This window comes from Galeopterus variegatus, unplaced genomic scaffold, assembly GCF_000696425.1.
Source record: "Galeopterus variegatus unplaced genomic scaffold, G_variegatus-3.0.2 Scaffold5416, whole genome shotgun sequence".
In the NCBI taxonomy this organism is placed as follows: Eukaryota; Metazoa; Chordata; class Mammalia; order Dermoptera; family Cynocephalidae; genus Galeopterus; species Galeopterus variegatus.
In genome coordinates, this window is record NW_007731527.1 from 79,072 (window position 1) to 96,568 (window position 17,497).

The 17,497-nt window shown below is 41.4% G+C and overlaps 1 protein-coding gene across 3 annotated transcripts in view; it reads right to left on the minus strand.

The window, feature by feature from the left end:
• Window positions 1-17,497, minus strand: part of LIG1 (ligase I, DNA, ATP-dependent) — a 53,355-nt gene that overhangs the window by 23,419 nt on the left and 12,439 nt on the right. For 2 of the 3 annotated variants that reach the window (XM_008589403.1, XM_008589404.1), the window contains exons 4-9: window positions 14,889-15,024; window positions 11,882-12,008; window positions 8,818-8,913; window positions 6,893-6,991; window positions 6,134-6,253; window positions 5,824-5,899 (exon numbers count right to left, since the gene is read on the minus strand). In XM_008589403.1, coding sequence (XP_008587625.1) covers window positions 5,824-5,899; window positions 6,134-6,253; window positions 6,893-6,991; window positions 8,818-8,913; window positions 11,882-12,008; window positions 14,889-15,024 — 654 coding nt within the window. The remainder of the gene's footprint in view (window positions 1-5,823; window positions 5,900-6,133; window positions 6,254-6,892; window positions 6,992-8,817; window positions 8,914-11,881; window positions 12,009-14,888; window positions 15,025-17,497) is intronic. The other variant, XM_008589405.1, reaches the window with a different exon arrangement.

The window sequence follows — 17,497 nt, forward strand, 5'->3', positions numbered from 1 at the left end:
TTCAATAAGTACTCACTGAGCTTCTATCTACTCTGTGCCAGATTCTGGGTTCCAAAGAACTCGTGACAATTTTCAATTTTGCCAAGAATTTGTAGAATTAAAGTATCGTGTGGTGTGGTGGGATTAACATACACTTGAGAAACAGAGGAGAGGTCGCATCCCAGCTCTTCCCCGCCGATGTGGCTGGGAGACTAGGCAAGTCAGTTAACAGTCTCTAACAATTAGGGTCTTCATTTACAAGACATGGACGGTTATATATACTCAAAACTTTATTTTATAGACTTCTTATAGATTTATTTTATGGATATTGAAAATACAGTGACTGTAAAATATAGGCATTCAATAAATTGCCATTGTTACACATTACCAAAAGTACTTAACTATTCTCAGAGCACTCTGTTTTACTTCTCTGGTATTTTACACCACCTGTACTACCGGGCTGTACATTTTTCAGATACCAATAAACAACTTCTTCCTACGGATGCAAGAAAAAAATTTTTGTGCTTTCTGTTTGATTGTGACAGCCAAGAATGAACAGGTAAAAAAAAAAAAAGAGGGAAAAAAGATGGGGACAGAATTTTTGTAACTTGGGAAAACAATGAAGAGCCTGTTTTACTCCAAGGAAGAACCTAAACTTTCAATTTACATAAGAATTGTTGGGAAATACTCCTTATCACCCTTACCTGGTTGACTATACCTTTAAATACTTAAAGATTAAACAAATTAAAAGCCAGGGAATTAAAAAAAACAAAAACAAAAAAAACTTTATTTTGAAATAATTCTAGATTCCCATGAAGTTGCAAACAAGCTAGGCACAGAAAGATAAATACTACATGTTCTCACTCATATGTGGAAATTTAAAAAGTTGATCTCATAGAAGTAGAGTAGAATTGTGGTTCCTAGAGGCTGGGAAAGGTAGGGGAAGCAGGGATAGGAAGAGGTTGGTGAACGGATACAAAATTAAGCTAGATAGGAAGAATGAATTCTAGTGTTCTATAGCAATTTATGGTGACTACATTTAACAATAATTTATTATATATTTTCAAATAGCTAAAAGAGAGGTTTTCGAATGTTCCCAACACAAAGAAATGATAAATGTCCGTGGTGATGGAAATGCTAATTATCCTGATTTGATCACTACACATTATATACAAGTATTGAAATATCACACTGTATACCATAAATATGTACAATTATTGTGTCAATTAAAAATAATAATAAAACAAGAAAAGTGCAGGGAGGTCCAGAGTGCACCCTTCACCCAGTCTACCCCAATGTGGATATCCTGGATAACTACAGTACAACATCAAAACTAGGAAACCAACATCCATAGAGCTTGTTCAAATCTCACTAGTTATACACCCACTCATTTGTGTACGTGTGTGTAGCTCTATGCAATCTTATCATGAGACTTCACATAAGCATCACCGCAAGATTCACTCCTGCTACCCTTTTATCGCCACACTCAACACTCTCTCCCATCCCCCTGGAAAACACTAATCCTGTCAACACTATGTTCCTTCAAGAGTGTTACATAAATACAATCATACAGTATGTATCCTTTTGACACTGGCTTTTTTCACTCAGCCTAATTTCCTTGAGATCTGTCCACACTGTTGCGTGTATCAATAATTGATTCCTTTTTTACTGCTGAGTAGTATTTCATGGTATGATGTACCACCACTTCTTTAGCCATTTACCAAGAGAAGGACGTTTGGGTACTTTCCAGATTTTGGCTTACATGAGTAAAACCTCAATGACCATTAATGTACATGTTTCTGCATGAAAATATGTTTTTATTTCTCTGGGATAAATGCCTAAGGGTGCAACTGCTTAGTCATATAAGTACACTTCTGTTTTGTTTTGTTTTTCCCCGGCTGGCTGGTACAGGGATGTGAACTCTTGACTTTGGTATTATAATATAACACTGCACTCTAACCAACCGGCTAACTGGCTGGCCCCCACTTCTGGTTTTAAAAGGAACTTCATTTGTCTTCCAGAGTGGCTGTACAATTTTACATTCCCACTAGCAGTGAATAAGAGATTCCGTTTCTCAGCATCCTTAACAGCATTTGGTGTCATCACTACTTCCTAGTTTAGCTATTCTAATAGATCTATAGTGATAGCCAACTGTGGTATACATGTGCATTTCCCTAATGATGCTGAACATCTTGTTTGCTTATTTGCCATCTGTATATCAATAGCAGTGAATCTCTGTGCATCCCATTTATGCATTTTCCAGTTTGTTCTTTTTTTTGATGTTGTTGCTGGCAGCTTGCCAGTAAGGGGATCTGAACCCTTGACCTGGGCATTACTAACACTGTGCTCTAACCAACTGTGCTAACCAGCCAGCTCTGTTTGTCTTTTAATGTTGAGTTTTGAGACTTCTGCATATATTCTAGATACAAGTCCTTTGTCAGGTATGTGATTTACAAATATTTTCTTCTAGTCTGTAATTTGACTTTTCATCCTTTTAACAGGGTTTTTCCCCCAGAGCTAAAGACTTTAATTTTAGAGAGGCCTAATTTATCAATTTTTCCTTTTATGGATCATGCTTTTAATATCACATCTATGAACTCTTTTACCTTCTTAGGTCCTATTACAAATATTTTCTCCTATGCCTCTTTTCTAAAAATTTTAGTTTTACATGTTACACTTAAGTCTACAATCCATTTTGAGTTAATTTTTGTGTAAGATGCAAGGTTTAGCTTGAGGTTCATTTTTCCCCCAATGGGTGTCCAATTGCTCTAGAACATTTATTGAAAAGGCAGTCTGTCCTTCACTGAATTGCTTTTGTTCCTTTGTCAAACATTATTTGGGCATATTTGTATGAATGTACTTCTGCATTCTCTATTCTGTTCCATTCATCTGGATGTCTATCATGGCAGTATCACACTGAAGAGTGATTCCTTCCACTTTATTCTTCTTCAAAATTGTTTCCATTTTTCTATGGCCTCTCCAACTCCAAATTTGAGTATAAGCTTATCTACATCTATAAAATACCTTGCTGAATTTTTTTTTTTTTTTTAACAGTGCCCACCATGGAGGGCTACTTCCCTAGGATCTGGTAAATTTATCAGCAGCTAGGGAGACTACCTAAAAGGAATTACATATAGGCATTTGGTAATTAAGTGGATATGTATTCTCTCTCTCTTTTAAAAAAATTCATTTATTTTCTGGTTTCCAATTTTATTTTTTATTGAAACATAATTGATTATATATATATTTGTGGGGTACAGATTTGACTATCAGTACATGTGTACAATATGAGGTGATCAAATCAGGATAATTAGTATACTCACGTTTACAAAACGTAATCAATCTTTGTGACTCTTAACTAATTTCTTGCTAACCCCCCGTCCCCTTTCCCACCTCTAATATTCACAATTTTATTCTATTTTTTTTTTGAAAGTTCAATGTATCCTGAAGAATTAAGAATCCTGCCCCACTGATGAGCTGAAGGACAAATCTGAAGACAATCTTTGTAGGACCTTCATAAATTCTAAGAATACAGCTAATGTAAACTAGACATAAAAAGCTTAAAATCCTCACACCCCGCCCACAAGTGTCCTATGAAGAAAAGAGGCTGAGCACTTTTTGAGGGGGCCACCTAGTAGCCTCATATCTGCACAGGTTGAGAAGTGGCTGAAGGCAGAGGGAGTGGGGAGGGATCCAGGCTCTGAATAGCCTTTGAGAAGGGTTGGCCAGTTAGCTCAGTTGGTTAGAGCAAGGTGTTGATAACATCAAGGTCAAGGGTTAGGATTCCCCGTACCAGCCAGCCACCAAAAAAATTAAAAATTAAAAAAAGCCTTTGAGAGAAACAACTTCAGAGCCCAAGAATGGCCAATCTCCCTGCTGCACACTAATATAACAGAATTAAGCTGACAGGTTCTCTGAAAGATCTAAACTCTAAAAAGGAAAAGACAACATCCATGGGAAATGGGCTGGCTCGTTAGCTCAGTTGGTTAGAGCGCAGCCTGATAACACCGAGGTCGTGGGTTCAGATCCCCATACTGGTCAGGCACCAAAAAAAAAAATAAAAAAACATCTATGGGAAAGAAAAAGTTGCTCTGTCCTCTAACCAAAACTGAAAAAACAATTTCTCTGCATTTCTGTTTGCTAATATTTTATTGAGGATTTTTGCATCTATATTCATCAAGGATATTGGCCTGTAGTTTTCTTTCTTCGTTATATCTTTACCTGGTTTTGGTAGGGAGGAGGGAGGGAGGTGTAGGTGATGGGCCATAATAATCATATACAGTGTATATTGACAAAATAAAAAAAAAAAAAGTTCAATGTATTTTTTTCCTTCCTTCCTCCCTCCCTCCTTTCCTTCCCCCACTTATGAGTGAGTACATGCAGTATTTCTCTTTCTATGCCTTGCTTATTTCACTTAATATATTTTTCTCTAAGTTCATCCATGTTGCTGTGAATGGCAGAATTTCACTCTTTTTTATGGCTGAGTAGTGTTTCACTGTATATATACCACATTTTCCTTATCCAGTTGTCTGTTGATGGACATTTAGGTTGGTTCCAACTCTTGGCTACTGTAAAAACAGCTGTAATAAACATGGGTGTCCTTGCTGAAAAAAAAATTTTTTTTTTTTTTAAAGATGACTGGTAAGGGGATCTTAACCCTTGCCTTGGTGTTGTCAGCACCACGCTCTCCCAGTGAGCTAACCGGCCATCCCTATATAGGGATCCGAACCCAGGGCTTGGTGTTATCAGCACCACACTCTCCCAACTGAGCTACGGGCCAGCCCCCTTGCTGAAATTTTGATAGGAAATGCATCTATGGATTCGACTTAGGAAGAATTAACTTCTTTACTATAGTTCCAGTCCAATCCATGATCACGTTGTCTCTCCATATATTTAAATACTTTTGGATTTCTTTTGTCAACATTTCAAAAATCTAGCACTTCTCATTACCTCCACCATCCCTTGCCTAGATCATTGCAATAAACTCTTCTCTGGTCTCCCTGCTTCCACACTTGACAGTACTCAGTCTATTCTTATCAGCGCAGCCAGAGTGATCCTATTAAAGCACAAATCAGATTATACCACTAACCGTGCAAAACCCATCTCAAATCAGATTTAAAAACTGAAGTCTTGACAAAGCCTTACAAGGTCCTATCATAACCTGGCCCTGTCACTTCTGTGATTTCATCTCCTATTTACTTCCCTCTTTGATTATACTTCTCTTTAAATATCCCCAGATGTGCTCTAACCTCAGAGCTTTTGTACTTGCTATTCTCTCAGCCTGGAACATTCTTCCCCTATGGCTCACTTCATCTCCTTCAAGTCTTTTACTCAAATTTCACGTTCTCAGTGAAGACTTCCTTGCTCACCCTATAGAAATCTGCAACCTCTCCCCTCCCACTCCTTCCTGTTGCCCTTCCTTGCTCTATTCTCTGCTAATAGCACTTATCACTATGTGATATATGACATATTTTGCAAATTTAATGTTCATACCCTGTCTTCCTCTGTTAAAAAACAAGCTCTTATAAAGCAGGATTTTTGTTTGAATTGTTCTCTGCTGGATCTCCAGCACATAAAACTACTGCCTGACATACAAGAGTATTTTGAAAAGTTTGTGGAAAAATAGAATTGAAAGATAATATGAATCTTTCCGTGAACTTCTGAAGTACTCTGGTATAACTGATCCTTAATAAATATTTACTGAGTGAACGAATGAATCTATGATTTACTAATGAGGAAAAAAATAAAAAAATGTTCAATTAAATAAACTGGGACTGGGGCTGTGGGAATGGAGAGAAGGGAACATGCTCAGAAGACATTTCTCAGACCTGGACACTGACTCACCCTTTGATCTCCTCCTTTCTTAGAGCACCTGACCCCTCTTCTTTCACTTCCTTTTTGATTGCCGGCTTCCGGGGGGCTGGGAAGGAAGCCAGGAAAGTGTGGGTCTTTTCTCCTGATAACTCACCTCCCATCCTTTCTCCACCCAGCATGACCCCATTGCTCGGGGAGACAGGTGACAAACCAGGAGAGATGAGTTAAACTCTCTAACTGGTGGGACAGCCACTAGGGATTTGTGGCAGTCTTTGGAGAAAAACCCACCTGCCTCCTGCCTGCACAACCTGTGCACATGAGGTGAGAAAGAGAAACTCACCGAAGAAACTGCTAAGCATCTTGGGAGTTCTGTGTAGAGGCTTAGTCTGGTCGTCTTCCTGTGGTTCCTGCTTCACGGCCACCTCAGGCTCTGAAATGCTTTCTGTTTGGGTCTCTGCTTCTAAAGTAAGAAAGGTCAGATGATGATGCAAATTGTTTTGACCCTGAGACTTTTTTTTTTTTTAACCCCAAGGTCATTTTGACCCTGTCGAAAAGATAACCATTTCTACCCTTTTCCTTTCTGCTGTGAATTGCAGACTTACAAACAGTGATAAAAAGAAATCTCGGCATGATTATATGAAAATATTCTCACTTCTGCAGCTGCAGAAAATGAGATATAACTTTGCATCCCTAAAATTGTCCCTGCAAGTGCTGTTTCTAACACAGGGGTCTCATGAACACCCAGATGACAGGGGTTGTTCTATGGCCTGTGAGAGTAATTTTAACCTCTAAAATCCCATAACTCAGTTTGGTTATAAAGTACCACTTGATTAATAACATTTAATTTGCACTTGTAATTTCTGAAAGCTATAAATACTTTGTTGGAGGATTACTGCCTCTTTCCTCTTTTCACACATGCATGGGGGAAAATAATAAAATAAAAACAATAACAATTATAAAACCTATTATTCTCTTAGATTTCACATTTAAACACTAAGTTTGAGAATCTATGCCTGTTTAAATTAACTGTCCTCCAAAAGACACCTGACGCCAAAATCAGGGAAATGGGCTGGGGGGAAGGAGAGGATCAGAAACTCACTGGATATCTTGGGGGGCACTGGAGGCTGGTCTCCTTCTTCTGCTTCCTTCTTTTTTGCCACTTCAGTCTCTGTGGGGCTTTCTCTTGGGGTCTCTGCTTCTGACAACAGAAAAATCAGATAGCAAAAAATAACTCTGACCCCAAGGACATTTCAATTCCCAAGACATTCTGCCCTGTTAGTTCTTCCTTGTACCAATAAAAGATGTCTGTAAAGTGATGGGAGGTATTAGACCCTGCTGCTGGTCAACTCTGAGAAGGCAGGGACCTCAGAGGGAATCCAATCCCAATGTTCATTTGTGCAGCTGAGAAACACAAATGGTAAGTCTTTTCTTATAAACTATTCTTTTAGAATGACTGACCCCAAAATAGAATTTGAAAGGGTTTTAAATGCATATGATAGCTCGTTATGGACAATAATAAAATTTTTAAAAACTGACTGAAAAAAATCATACCTTTAAGGTAACAAGGTGACAATAACTATAAAAACTTGGGAAAAATTTGCCTTAGTAGAAAGATGCTACCCCTTAAGCTTCCCCAGACACTGACAATGGCTAAAACTGCACAATTTACATTAAGATTTGTTGCTAAAAATTGCCAAAAGGAAATCAAATCTCAACCAAATTCAAATCTGGGAACATTGAGTCTAACAAGGACCTTTTATTAAACACACAAAAACCTGACCCAGCCAGCCTCCAAAAAAACCAAACCAAACAAAAAACAAAAAAAACCCCCGAACCATGGCAAAACTGCAATTTTAGTAAAATCTCATAAAGTTGCTAAATGATCAATGGATTGGTACTTTATGGCTGTGTGCCATGTGTGCAACAACATGCAAGAAACTCACAGGGGTACTGCAGGACATTTTACACTTTCAAAGGAAACTCAGTGACATCTGTTGGACACTGTATAAACTACTAGCTTGAGGAATTTTAATTTTCAGTTTTAGATCATATTCTTTTTTTTTTTTTTTTTTTTTTTTTTTTTATTTTTTTTTTTTTATTATTTTTTTTTTTTTTTTTATTTTTTTTTTTTTATTATTTTTTTTTTTTTTTTTGTGACTGGAAAGGGGAACGTAACCCTTGGCTTGGTGTCGCCCGCACCACGCTCAGCCAGTGAGCACACTGGCCATCCCTATAGGATCCGAACCCGGCGCCTCGGCGCTGGGGCCACTGAGCTCCCAGTGCCGCACTCTCCCGAGTGAGCCACAGGGTCGGCCCTAGTATTAGATCATATTCTTTGCAATGATGCTGTATTGCTGCAAAGTTGATTTTCACTGGTTGCTATTATAAATATCAAGTACTGTGCAAAAATCAACATGAGATAGGAAATGAGAGTGGTGGCAGTTCTCAACTGAATTCCATAGTTTAAGATGTTGTGCAATACATGAGGCACATCCCATTAGGAAGTAATTGTGGTTATTTAAGAACAAAATACAAATATTAGTTTTTCTTTAAATATATGTGTATTACTTAATAGTCATCTGAACATAACTACATAATAAATAGAAACCATTAAGGTATTTGCCTATGGGTGCCATAAAAAAATTACTAAGACACTAAGGGTGCTGTGAACCAAGAAAGTTTGGAAACCTCTGCTTTAGGGTGAAATTTACAAAGAAAAAGAAATCATTTGGAGAAAAATATTTTCCATAAAACAAATATGACAATAGAAGATAAAAATAGGAAACTGTATATGAATTAATAGTGAATTAGGATGACCAAATAAACATGCCAAACAAATGTATTCCAAAGTGCTTTCATAACAAAAGTTCCTGTACTGATGTATGGAATTCTGACTGACACGTTTGGATTCTGGGACACAGGCATCACATCAGAGGGGTCCAAACATCTTGTGCTGTCAGGCCACCGACCTTCCAAATCCCCCCACCACACACATACTCTACTCTCTCCCTCCTGCTCACTCACCTTCCTCCTCTTTCTTCCTCTTGGCTTCTCTGTCCTCATCCTCATTCTGCTCTTCCAGGACATCCTGAATTGTCCGTTTCGGGAGCTGCTTCCGAGCTGGGAAGGCAAAGGGCTCAGTGTGGCTGACCTCGCTGGTCTGTCTGCTCCCGCCCCAGTGAGATGGCTCTGGGCCCCATCCCTTCTCTGCCTGCCCACAGCCACTGCCCCAGTGCAGGCCTCTTCCTTCAAGCCCTGCTACCTCCTGGCTGTGTGACCTTGAGCAGGTTACTTACTCTCCCTATGCCTAGCTCTCCCACATCGGCAGAATGGAAAGAATCCTGAGTAAACAATGATGTGCTTGGCATAACAGCTGACTCTAGCAGGTGCTCTCAATGCCCCACCTGCATCCCTCGGATCTTACTATCTCTGTGTGTTCCAGACAGCTTTTCTGGAACCTTGGAAGTGGCAGGGAACCAACAGGCCTTGGGAGTAGCCATCACCCAATGACTGATGGGAGTTGGTATATACACACTCCAGCTCTCTTGCACCTTGGAGGAATAATTCTGAGGCACATTTGTGTTGCTTCCTGGGGCATCCCCACAGAATTAAGCTCCAGCTCCCACTGCAGCAGCTGATCTAATAACATAACCTGTGTTGGCTGCCTCTCTTTCTCTGAATCACTGTCTGTACTCCGTGCACCTCCCAAAGAAACAACTTGCACTTGAATCCTTGTTTCAGAGTTTCAGAGCCTGCTTCTAAAGGACTCCGAACTGAAATACTAACACATGATAAAGAACTCACTAAAAATCATAAGCATTTTCACCATTCTCTCTCATCTGGACTATTGTACCACCTCCTCCCTGGTCTCCTAGCCCCCAGTGGCTCCTTCACATGGTCCCCAAAGGACCTCACATCAGCCATGGCTGGCACTGTTGTTCTCTGCTCAAAACCCTTCCATGACTCCACATTCTCCACTTTGTCCAGGATAAAGTTTGTTTTTTGGCTGGCTGGTACAGGGATCTGAATCCTTGACCTTAGTGTTATAACACCATGCTCTAACCAACTGAGCTAACTGGCCAGCCACGGAATATAGTCTTTTGATATCCACCCTGTCCCACCTAATCTCTCTCCACCTGACCTTCTAAATCTTCCTACACTACATAACTCACTTTCTTTGACAGTACTGCTAAACTGGTGTTCTCAAACACCTCCAGGCCTTTGTGCATACTGTTCAGCAGCCCTTTAGGACACAGCTCAGTCTCACTTCCTCTGAAAAGAATTCCCTGACACATCCCAAGGGCCAATCTTAGTGTCTGCCCTGAGGCACTCTATTATTCATTATGAACTCCTCTCACACAGGGCTGACTCTCCCTCTTACAGCTCACAGACCTTCCGTGGCTCCCCAGCACAAAGCCCAGGCTCCTCAGCCAGGCATACCAGGCCCTTTGGGATCCGGTCCTCCTCTCTTCTCTAGCTCATCTCTGACCATGCCCTATTCTCAAACTCCCCCTGCTCCCCAAATCACATTTTATTCTCTAGAAACACTGATGTGTGTGAGAGTCCCCAAACATGCCATGCTGTTCCGACCCTGAGGCCTTTGCATGTGCTTTTCTTGTCTGGTACACTCTCCATCTGCCCTTTCTCAACTTGGCCAACCCTAACCCATCTTTTTAGGCTCAGCTCAGACATCACCTCATCTGGGCTGGCTGACCTCTGAGCTCTCAGAGTGCCCTATGCTAGAAGCACCATCCAATGGAAATATTCAGTGAGCTACATATATAATCTTAAACTTTCTAGTAGCCATGTTAAAAAAAAAAAAAAAGTGAAGGGCCGGCCCGTGGCTCACTCGGGAGAGTGCGGTGCTGATAACACCAAGGCCGCGGGTTCGGATCCTATATAGGGATGGCCGGTTAGCTCAATGGCTGGGCGTAGTGCTGACAACACCAAGCCAGGCTGGGCGTAGTGCTGACAACCCCAAGCCAAGGGTTGAGATCCCCTTGCCGGTCATCTTTAAAAAAAAAAAAAAAAAAGTGAACTTAGTTTTAATAAAGTATTTTGCTTAACTCAGTATATTCAAAATATGATTCCAACATGTTTTCAATATTAAAAACATGCTTTCATGCTAAGTCTTCAAAATCCCATGCATGCACTGCCTGTACATCTGTTTGGACAAAAGATTTCGATCAGAAATACTTAATCCATATTTCAGTTTTGTAAAATCTACTGCTGAAAAAGTAGATTCACATATCCAAGTTGTTCTAAAAATACTGGAAAATCCCCACTAACTGAATCAAATAACAGCTTTCAAAAGTGAATTCAATTAAAATGATATAACATTAAAAATGTGGTCCCTCAGTCATGCTTACCAAGTTTCAAGTCTCAGCAGGCCATACTAAAGAGTGCAGGCTCACACCACCCTGCAATATATATGGGTCTCTTGCCCCGTCCCCCCCCCCCCATACCAAACGTTCCCAGTTCCCTTTGGGACAAAGGCACTGTTCCTCAGGCTGGCTTTCCAGAGCCTTCTCCAGTCTCGTCACTCATTGTCACCAATCCTGTGCTCTAGGTGCCAGCTCACCAAATTGTTAACAGCCCCCAAGGGCCTTCTTAACTCATACTGTCCCCCTGCCTAGAATATTCTCTTCTCTCCTCCTTTCTCTGCTGACTCTCCTTTGTCCTTCGGGGCTCAGCTTGGTTAACCTCTCTTGTAGAAGTCTCCCTCGAGCCATGGACCCACTCATATTCCCACTTATGAGCTGTCACAATGACCAACACTGAGTGTTGAGACCAACAGTGCTGACTGTGAGAAGGGTCCAGTTCTAAGCACTTTCCACATATCACCTTTTAACTCTCCTGGCATCTTTGTGTGGTAGGTACTGTAATTATCATAAACTCTGTTTTACAGATAAAGCAATTTAAGCTCAGAGAAGATAAGTCATTTGCCCAAGGTCACACGGCCAGTGGATGGTGGAGCTGTGCTCTTAACCACTAATGCTAAGATCAGAGCTGTCCTAAGGATGGTCACCTGGGACAGAAAACTAAGTGGAGAGAAAGACAAAAAGGGCAGGGAACCATGTGCTCTTACCTGTGCGACGCTTTGGGATCCCTGATGGGGAGACGTCCATGGCAGAGGTATCTGAGAGGGAAGGGCTGTTTTCAGGAGATGTGGTAGGACTGGAAGGTGACACTTTGGGACAGTCTGGGGCAGGTATCTGGAAGAGGAAAGCAAGAACAATTCTAGAGTGAGGGGAGGAAGGAGGGACCATATTTCCCAAATAGTTGAGAGTAGATTGGACTCTAAACCTCTCAGTGTGCCTACCCTCCTTCCTGCACCCATGGTCCCAGCCCCAACTCTGGTCTTGTCCTCTCTTACCTGGGCCATTACATCACTCTCCATCTTAGATTCATGGACCCAGATTCTCCTATCATGAATCCCAATAATAATTCTCTTCTCTAAAGTAAAACAATCTTTGATTTTTAGGTAGATATATGATGGCCCAACTAAAGACTACATATCCCAGCCCTTTTGCAGCTAGGTGTGGCCATGAGCCTAAGGGCTATACTTCCCAGCCTCCCTTGCAGCTAGGTGTGCTCATGAGCCTCAGTTCTACACAATGGGATGTAAGAGTAAATGATGTACATTTTCCTTGGTTTGAATAACATCCACTCAAAATCAAGTAGAGTGCTCTTCTCTTCCTGCTCATGAGCCTCAGTTCTACACAATGGGATGTAAGAGTAAATGATGTACATTTCCCTTGGTTTGAATAACATCCACTCAAAATCAAGTAGAGTGCTCTTCTCTTCCTGCTGGCTGAATAGAGACATTCACTTTGACAAGGGCATCTTAGGAATAGCAAACAACTGTACAGAAGATGTCTAGGTCTCTGACTGTGAGACTACACCATGAATCCTGGGCTTTTTGGGCTCCTTTGAGAGAAAAATAAATTTCTATCTCACATAAGCCACTGTTATTTGTGTCTTGGTTTCAACTACTGACTTGTCTCCTTACAGGGCCCTGTGCCAGTTATTATGTGTCTGCCTTTCAGCTCCAAGCCTACCACTCTCCACTCTCGTGATGCCAGGACTGAGACTCAGCAACCCCTTTTTTTGCTCTGGCAGTCAGCTCTGTGTCAGGAAGTGCAAAAGCAGGGGTACCAGAGGGGACTGCATGACTGGAGGCAGAGCAGGCTTTTCTGGGGCAGCTGCTGGATCCAACTGATAGTTTTCCCAACACTTGCAGGTCCCGCCATGTGATACCCTGTTCTAATCACCAGTGTGGTTTCTGTCTCCTATTTGGACTGTGAAGGATTCAGGTCTCAAAGGGATATTCTGAATGCCGTCAAGGACCAAAGCTACCTCTGCCTCTCTTCTGCTCAAAACCATTCCATGGCGCCCTACCTAGCAGTCTCAGGGCAAAGTCCAAGCTCCTAAAGGTATCAATAGCTGATAGTTTGGATATGTTTCTCCCCACAAAGCTCATGTTGAAATCTTATCCTCAATGTGGCAATGTTGGGAGGTGTTTGAGTCATGGCGGATCCCTCATGAACAGATTAATGCCCTTCCTGGGCTGAGGTGTGAGTGAGCTCTTGCAGGAATGGATTAGTTCCCATGACAGCTGGTTGTTAAAAGGAGTCTGACGCCTCCCTCTAACTCTTGCTTCTTCTTGTCATGTGATGTCCTCACACCCACCAGCTGCCCTGCTGTTTTCTGCCATGAATAGAAGCAGCCTGAGGCCTGCATCAGATGTGGCTGTCCCAGAATCGTTGAGTCAAATAAACCTGTTTCTTTAAGTTAAATTATCCAGTATCAACTGTTCTGTTATAGCAACATAAAAATGAACTAATATAATGACCTAATTCCCAGAACTGGTAAATATGTAAGGCTTCATGGCCAAGGGCAAGTAAGGCTGCTAATCAGCCAACATTAAGGTTGGGTGAGTATCCTGGATTATCCACGTGGGTCCAATGTAATCACAAAGTCCTTAAAAGTGGAAGAAGGAGGCAGAAAAGGAGAATCAGAGTAAGATGTGACCACAGAAGAAAGACACAGAAAGAGGCAATGTTGCTAGCTTTGAAAATGGAGAAAAGGGGGTCTCTAGAAGCTGGAAAGGTAAGGAAATGGATTTTCCCCTAGAGCCTCCAGAAACAAACGCAGCCCTGCTGACACCCTGATTTTAGCTCAGTGAGACCCATTTCAGACTCCTGATCCCCAGAACTGTAAGATAAAAAAGTTGTTTTAAGTCACTATGTTTGTGGAAAACTGTTACAAAAGCAAATGGGAAACTAATACGGGTGATCAGAAAAGTTTCACTGGGAAGGTAATATTTGAGCAAGGCCCTGAAGAAAGTGAAGGATGATCAAGCCATGTGTGTATCTGGGAAAGAGAGTTTAGGCAGGGAAAGGAGCAAGAGGCCCAGAGGCAGCAGCCCACCTGGTAGGAGTGAGAAGCTGGGTGGAGTGAGCCAAGGAAGAGTTGTAGCTGTGGTGGAAGATGTGACGGGCAGAGGAAGAGAGGCAGATCATGAGGGGCTAGTAGGTCTCCAGGAGGGCAGTCTTTGGCCTGAGTTGACAACACCAAAGGGTTTGGGCAGGGAAATGATAAGACCCAACTTCACCACTGATTGACTGGGATACACTGCACCTGGGAAGTTACCCCTAAAGCAATGAACAAGCATTAAATGACTTTTAGACAGGGGAAGGAAGTGATCTGATGTATTTGGAGATGAAAAGTGCTCTGACCACAGGAGACTGCATATATTTTTGAACCTTTATTTTCTATCAGGCACTATTTTCAGATCTGTATGTGATTTGACTCATTTAATCTTCATAGCCACCCTGTGAAGGTGCTACCAGGAACTGCATATTACAGGATAGGCAACCAAGGCATAATGAGGTCAGGGAGACTTCCTGAGGTCCTAGGGCAGGAGCAGAGTTAGGACCAGGCCATCTGCCCTGGGGCACAACCACTAAACTTGTCCATCTCCTGGGGAACGTCTCCAGAATTCTCCTGAGCAGCTGCTGCACTCAGTTCCAAAGGCTAATGGGAATTATGTTGTCTTCTGATAAAAATGGGCAGACCAATGAGGACCTAACCTGGCCTTTGGTGGGAGTGAGGGCTTCATCCTCCTCCTCCCCTTCACTGCTTAGGACCCGGGACGCCTTCCTCCCTGGTCTCTTCACTGGAGAGTCACTCTCGGGCACCACTCCATTCTGCTCTTTCAGTGCCACCCTGAAAGGAGGTGAAATGGGGGTATGGGAGGGGAAAAGGGGATTGTTATAGCAGAGTGAGGGCACTGCTCCCGAACACACCAGGGTCTTCACTACGTTTCATTCCCTTCCTTTCCTTTCAAGCATCCAATGAACATTTTCTAGGCATCTCCTTGGCATATACTGTATCACCCATCCATCTATCCATCAATCTGTCACGTCTCTGGAGGCCTCCTGAGTGCCTACGCCATGACAGATGATGCTGAGGAGCAGATGGGGTCCCCACCTAGGGCAGAGACTGGCCTCCAAAATCCATTTGGAGACCTTTCTTTCTTTCAGTCATACAAACCTCTGAGTTTTAGCTAGGTGCATGACAACCAGGAACTACACCTCCCAGCCTCCCCTGCAGCTAGATATGGCCACATGATGAGTTCTGACCAATAGGAAATAAGCAGTACGAGGCTGTGCACTTTGCTCCTTACTGCTAGCCCTCCATGTTATCTTACCCTGGAACTCTGACTTGCTCACTTGCTTTGACAACACAGATGAGGGAATCTAGGTCCTGGGACAACCTAATGGTACACAGCCACCTACCTGCCCAATATTGTCTCAATAGCTAAGTCTTACAAGTAAGAAAAAAGCAACTTTTACTTTATCTAAGTCACTATGACTTTGGTTACTAATTTTTTTTTTTTTTTTGGCCTGGCCAGTATGGGGATCCAAACCCTTGACCTTAGTGTGACAACATAGTGTTCTAACCAACTAACCTAACCTGCCAGCCAACTTTGGTTACTGTTAAAGCAGCCTAACTACTTCTCTGACACTGGTTCTGAGGAGCTTCCAGTCTGGTGAGAGACACAGACACAACCCATCATAATGCAGTGTGATATGCAGACTGATGGAGGTTGCTTAGGCACTGAGAACACAATGCCTGCAGGTTTCTGCAGTCACAGAGCTCAGTCTGGATGAAATGACCAAGGAGTATGCCAACAAACTGTCTGGCAAAGGGACCAACGAGTATGTCAACAAATCCCTAGTCAGGTCAGTGATGATGCACCCATTTTATGGAACATCATCACAAAGAATGAAGTAGATTTGTAAGAAGCATCATGAAAAGGGCTTTAAGATTTTTTGGTGGAAAAAAATCGGTTGTCAACTTTATGACAAAAGTGGCTGTAGATTTTGTTCACTACTAAACCCAGAGTGTCTAGAACTGTGCCTAGCACATGAATATATTCAGTAGATATTTGCTGAATAAGTGAATATGTATAGTAAAATTCCACGAATATAAAAAATACGTTTACTTATATATACAAGCAATTTACATATATAATAGTCCCACTTTTACTATTTAAAATTAATTAAAGGTATTTGTTATTAAGTATCTATTATACGTCAGGCTATTTGAGATATAATACTGACTGAAATGACAGTCCCTGCTATCAAATATGGGGAATGCTTATTTGTTCAACAAATATTTATTGAGCACCTACTGTTTGCCAGTAACTGTGTTAGATGCATATAGATTTATATGTATAGAAAAAAGATTCAAAAGGGTAAACCACAAACTGGTAAAAGTAGTTCCTTCGGGGAGTAAATATTGGAGGGTTTTTTAAATTTACCCATTTCTCTGAGTTGAAGAAGTATTTTTACTTTACCCATTTCTCTGAGTTGATGTATTTACCATTACCAAGTATAATTCCACATATGAACATCTATGGTAGACAAACAAAAATATCTGCACACATGCCCAAGGATACACATACAGACTATTCACTGCAGCATAGACTATTACAACCACAAATTGGAAACAACCTAATATCCATCAATAGGGAAATGCAAAACAATTTCTACAGTAAATCCACAAAATGAAATACAAGGAAGGTAGAAGAAATAAAATAGTCCTGAAAAAAATTTCTAAGTCATAATGTTAACCAAAGAAAGCAAGATGATGAACACCACAAACAGTATAATCTATTTTTAAAAATTAAATGAACCACAGAAAATAAAACTACATAAAATGCTCACGTAAGGGCCGGCCCGTGGCTCACTTGGGAGAGCGTGGTGCTGACAACACCAAGTCAAGGGTTAAGATCCCCTTACTGGTCATCTTTTAAAAGAAAAAAAAAGTTCATGGAAAGACGTATATTATCTTTTAATTCTATTTTTTCCAGGAGCTTTTTGAAGAGCCCTTCTATAGCAATGTATACACTAAAGGAACAGATGTGGAAATCAAGAATGTTGAAAAAAATTATTACTTGATTCTTACCACTTACTGAGTGCCTTTTATGAACCAGGAACAGTACTACAAGTTGTACATGTGTTTACTCAAAACTGGGGCACAGGAAGTGAAGCTACTTGCCCAGGATCCCAATTTAGAGATGTGAACTAAAGCTAGCGTGAGTCCACGTTCTGGCAAGATAATTGGTCAAGGGGTGATTATATGACCCAAGTCAGGCCAAGCAGGGTTTTCCCTGAAAGCCTGTGATGTGGAT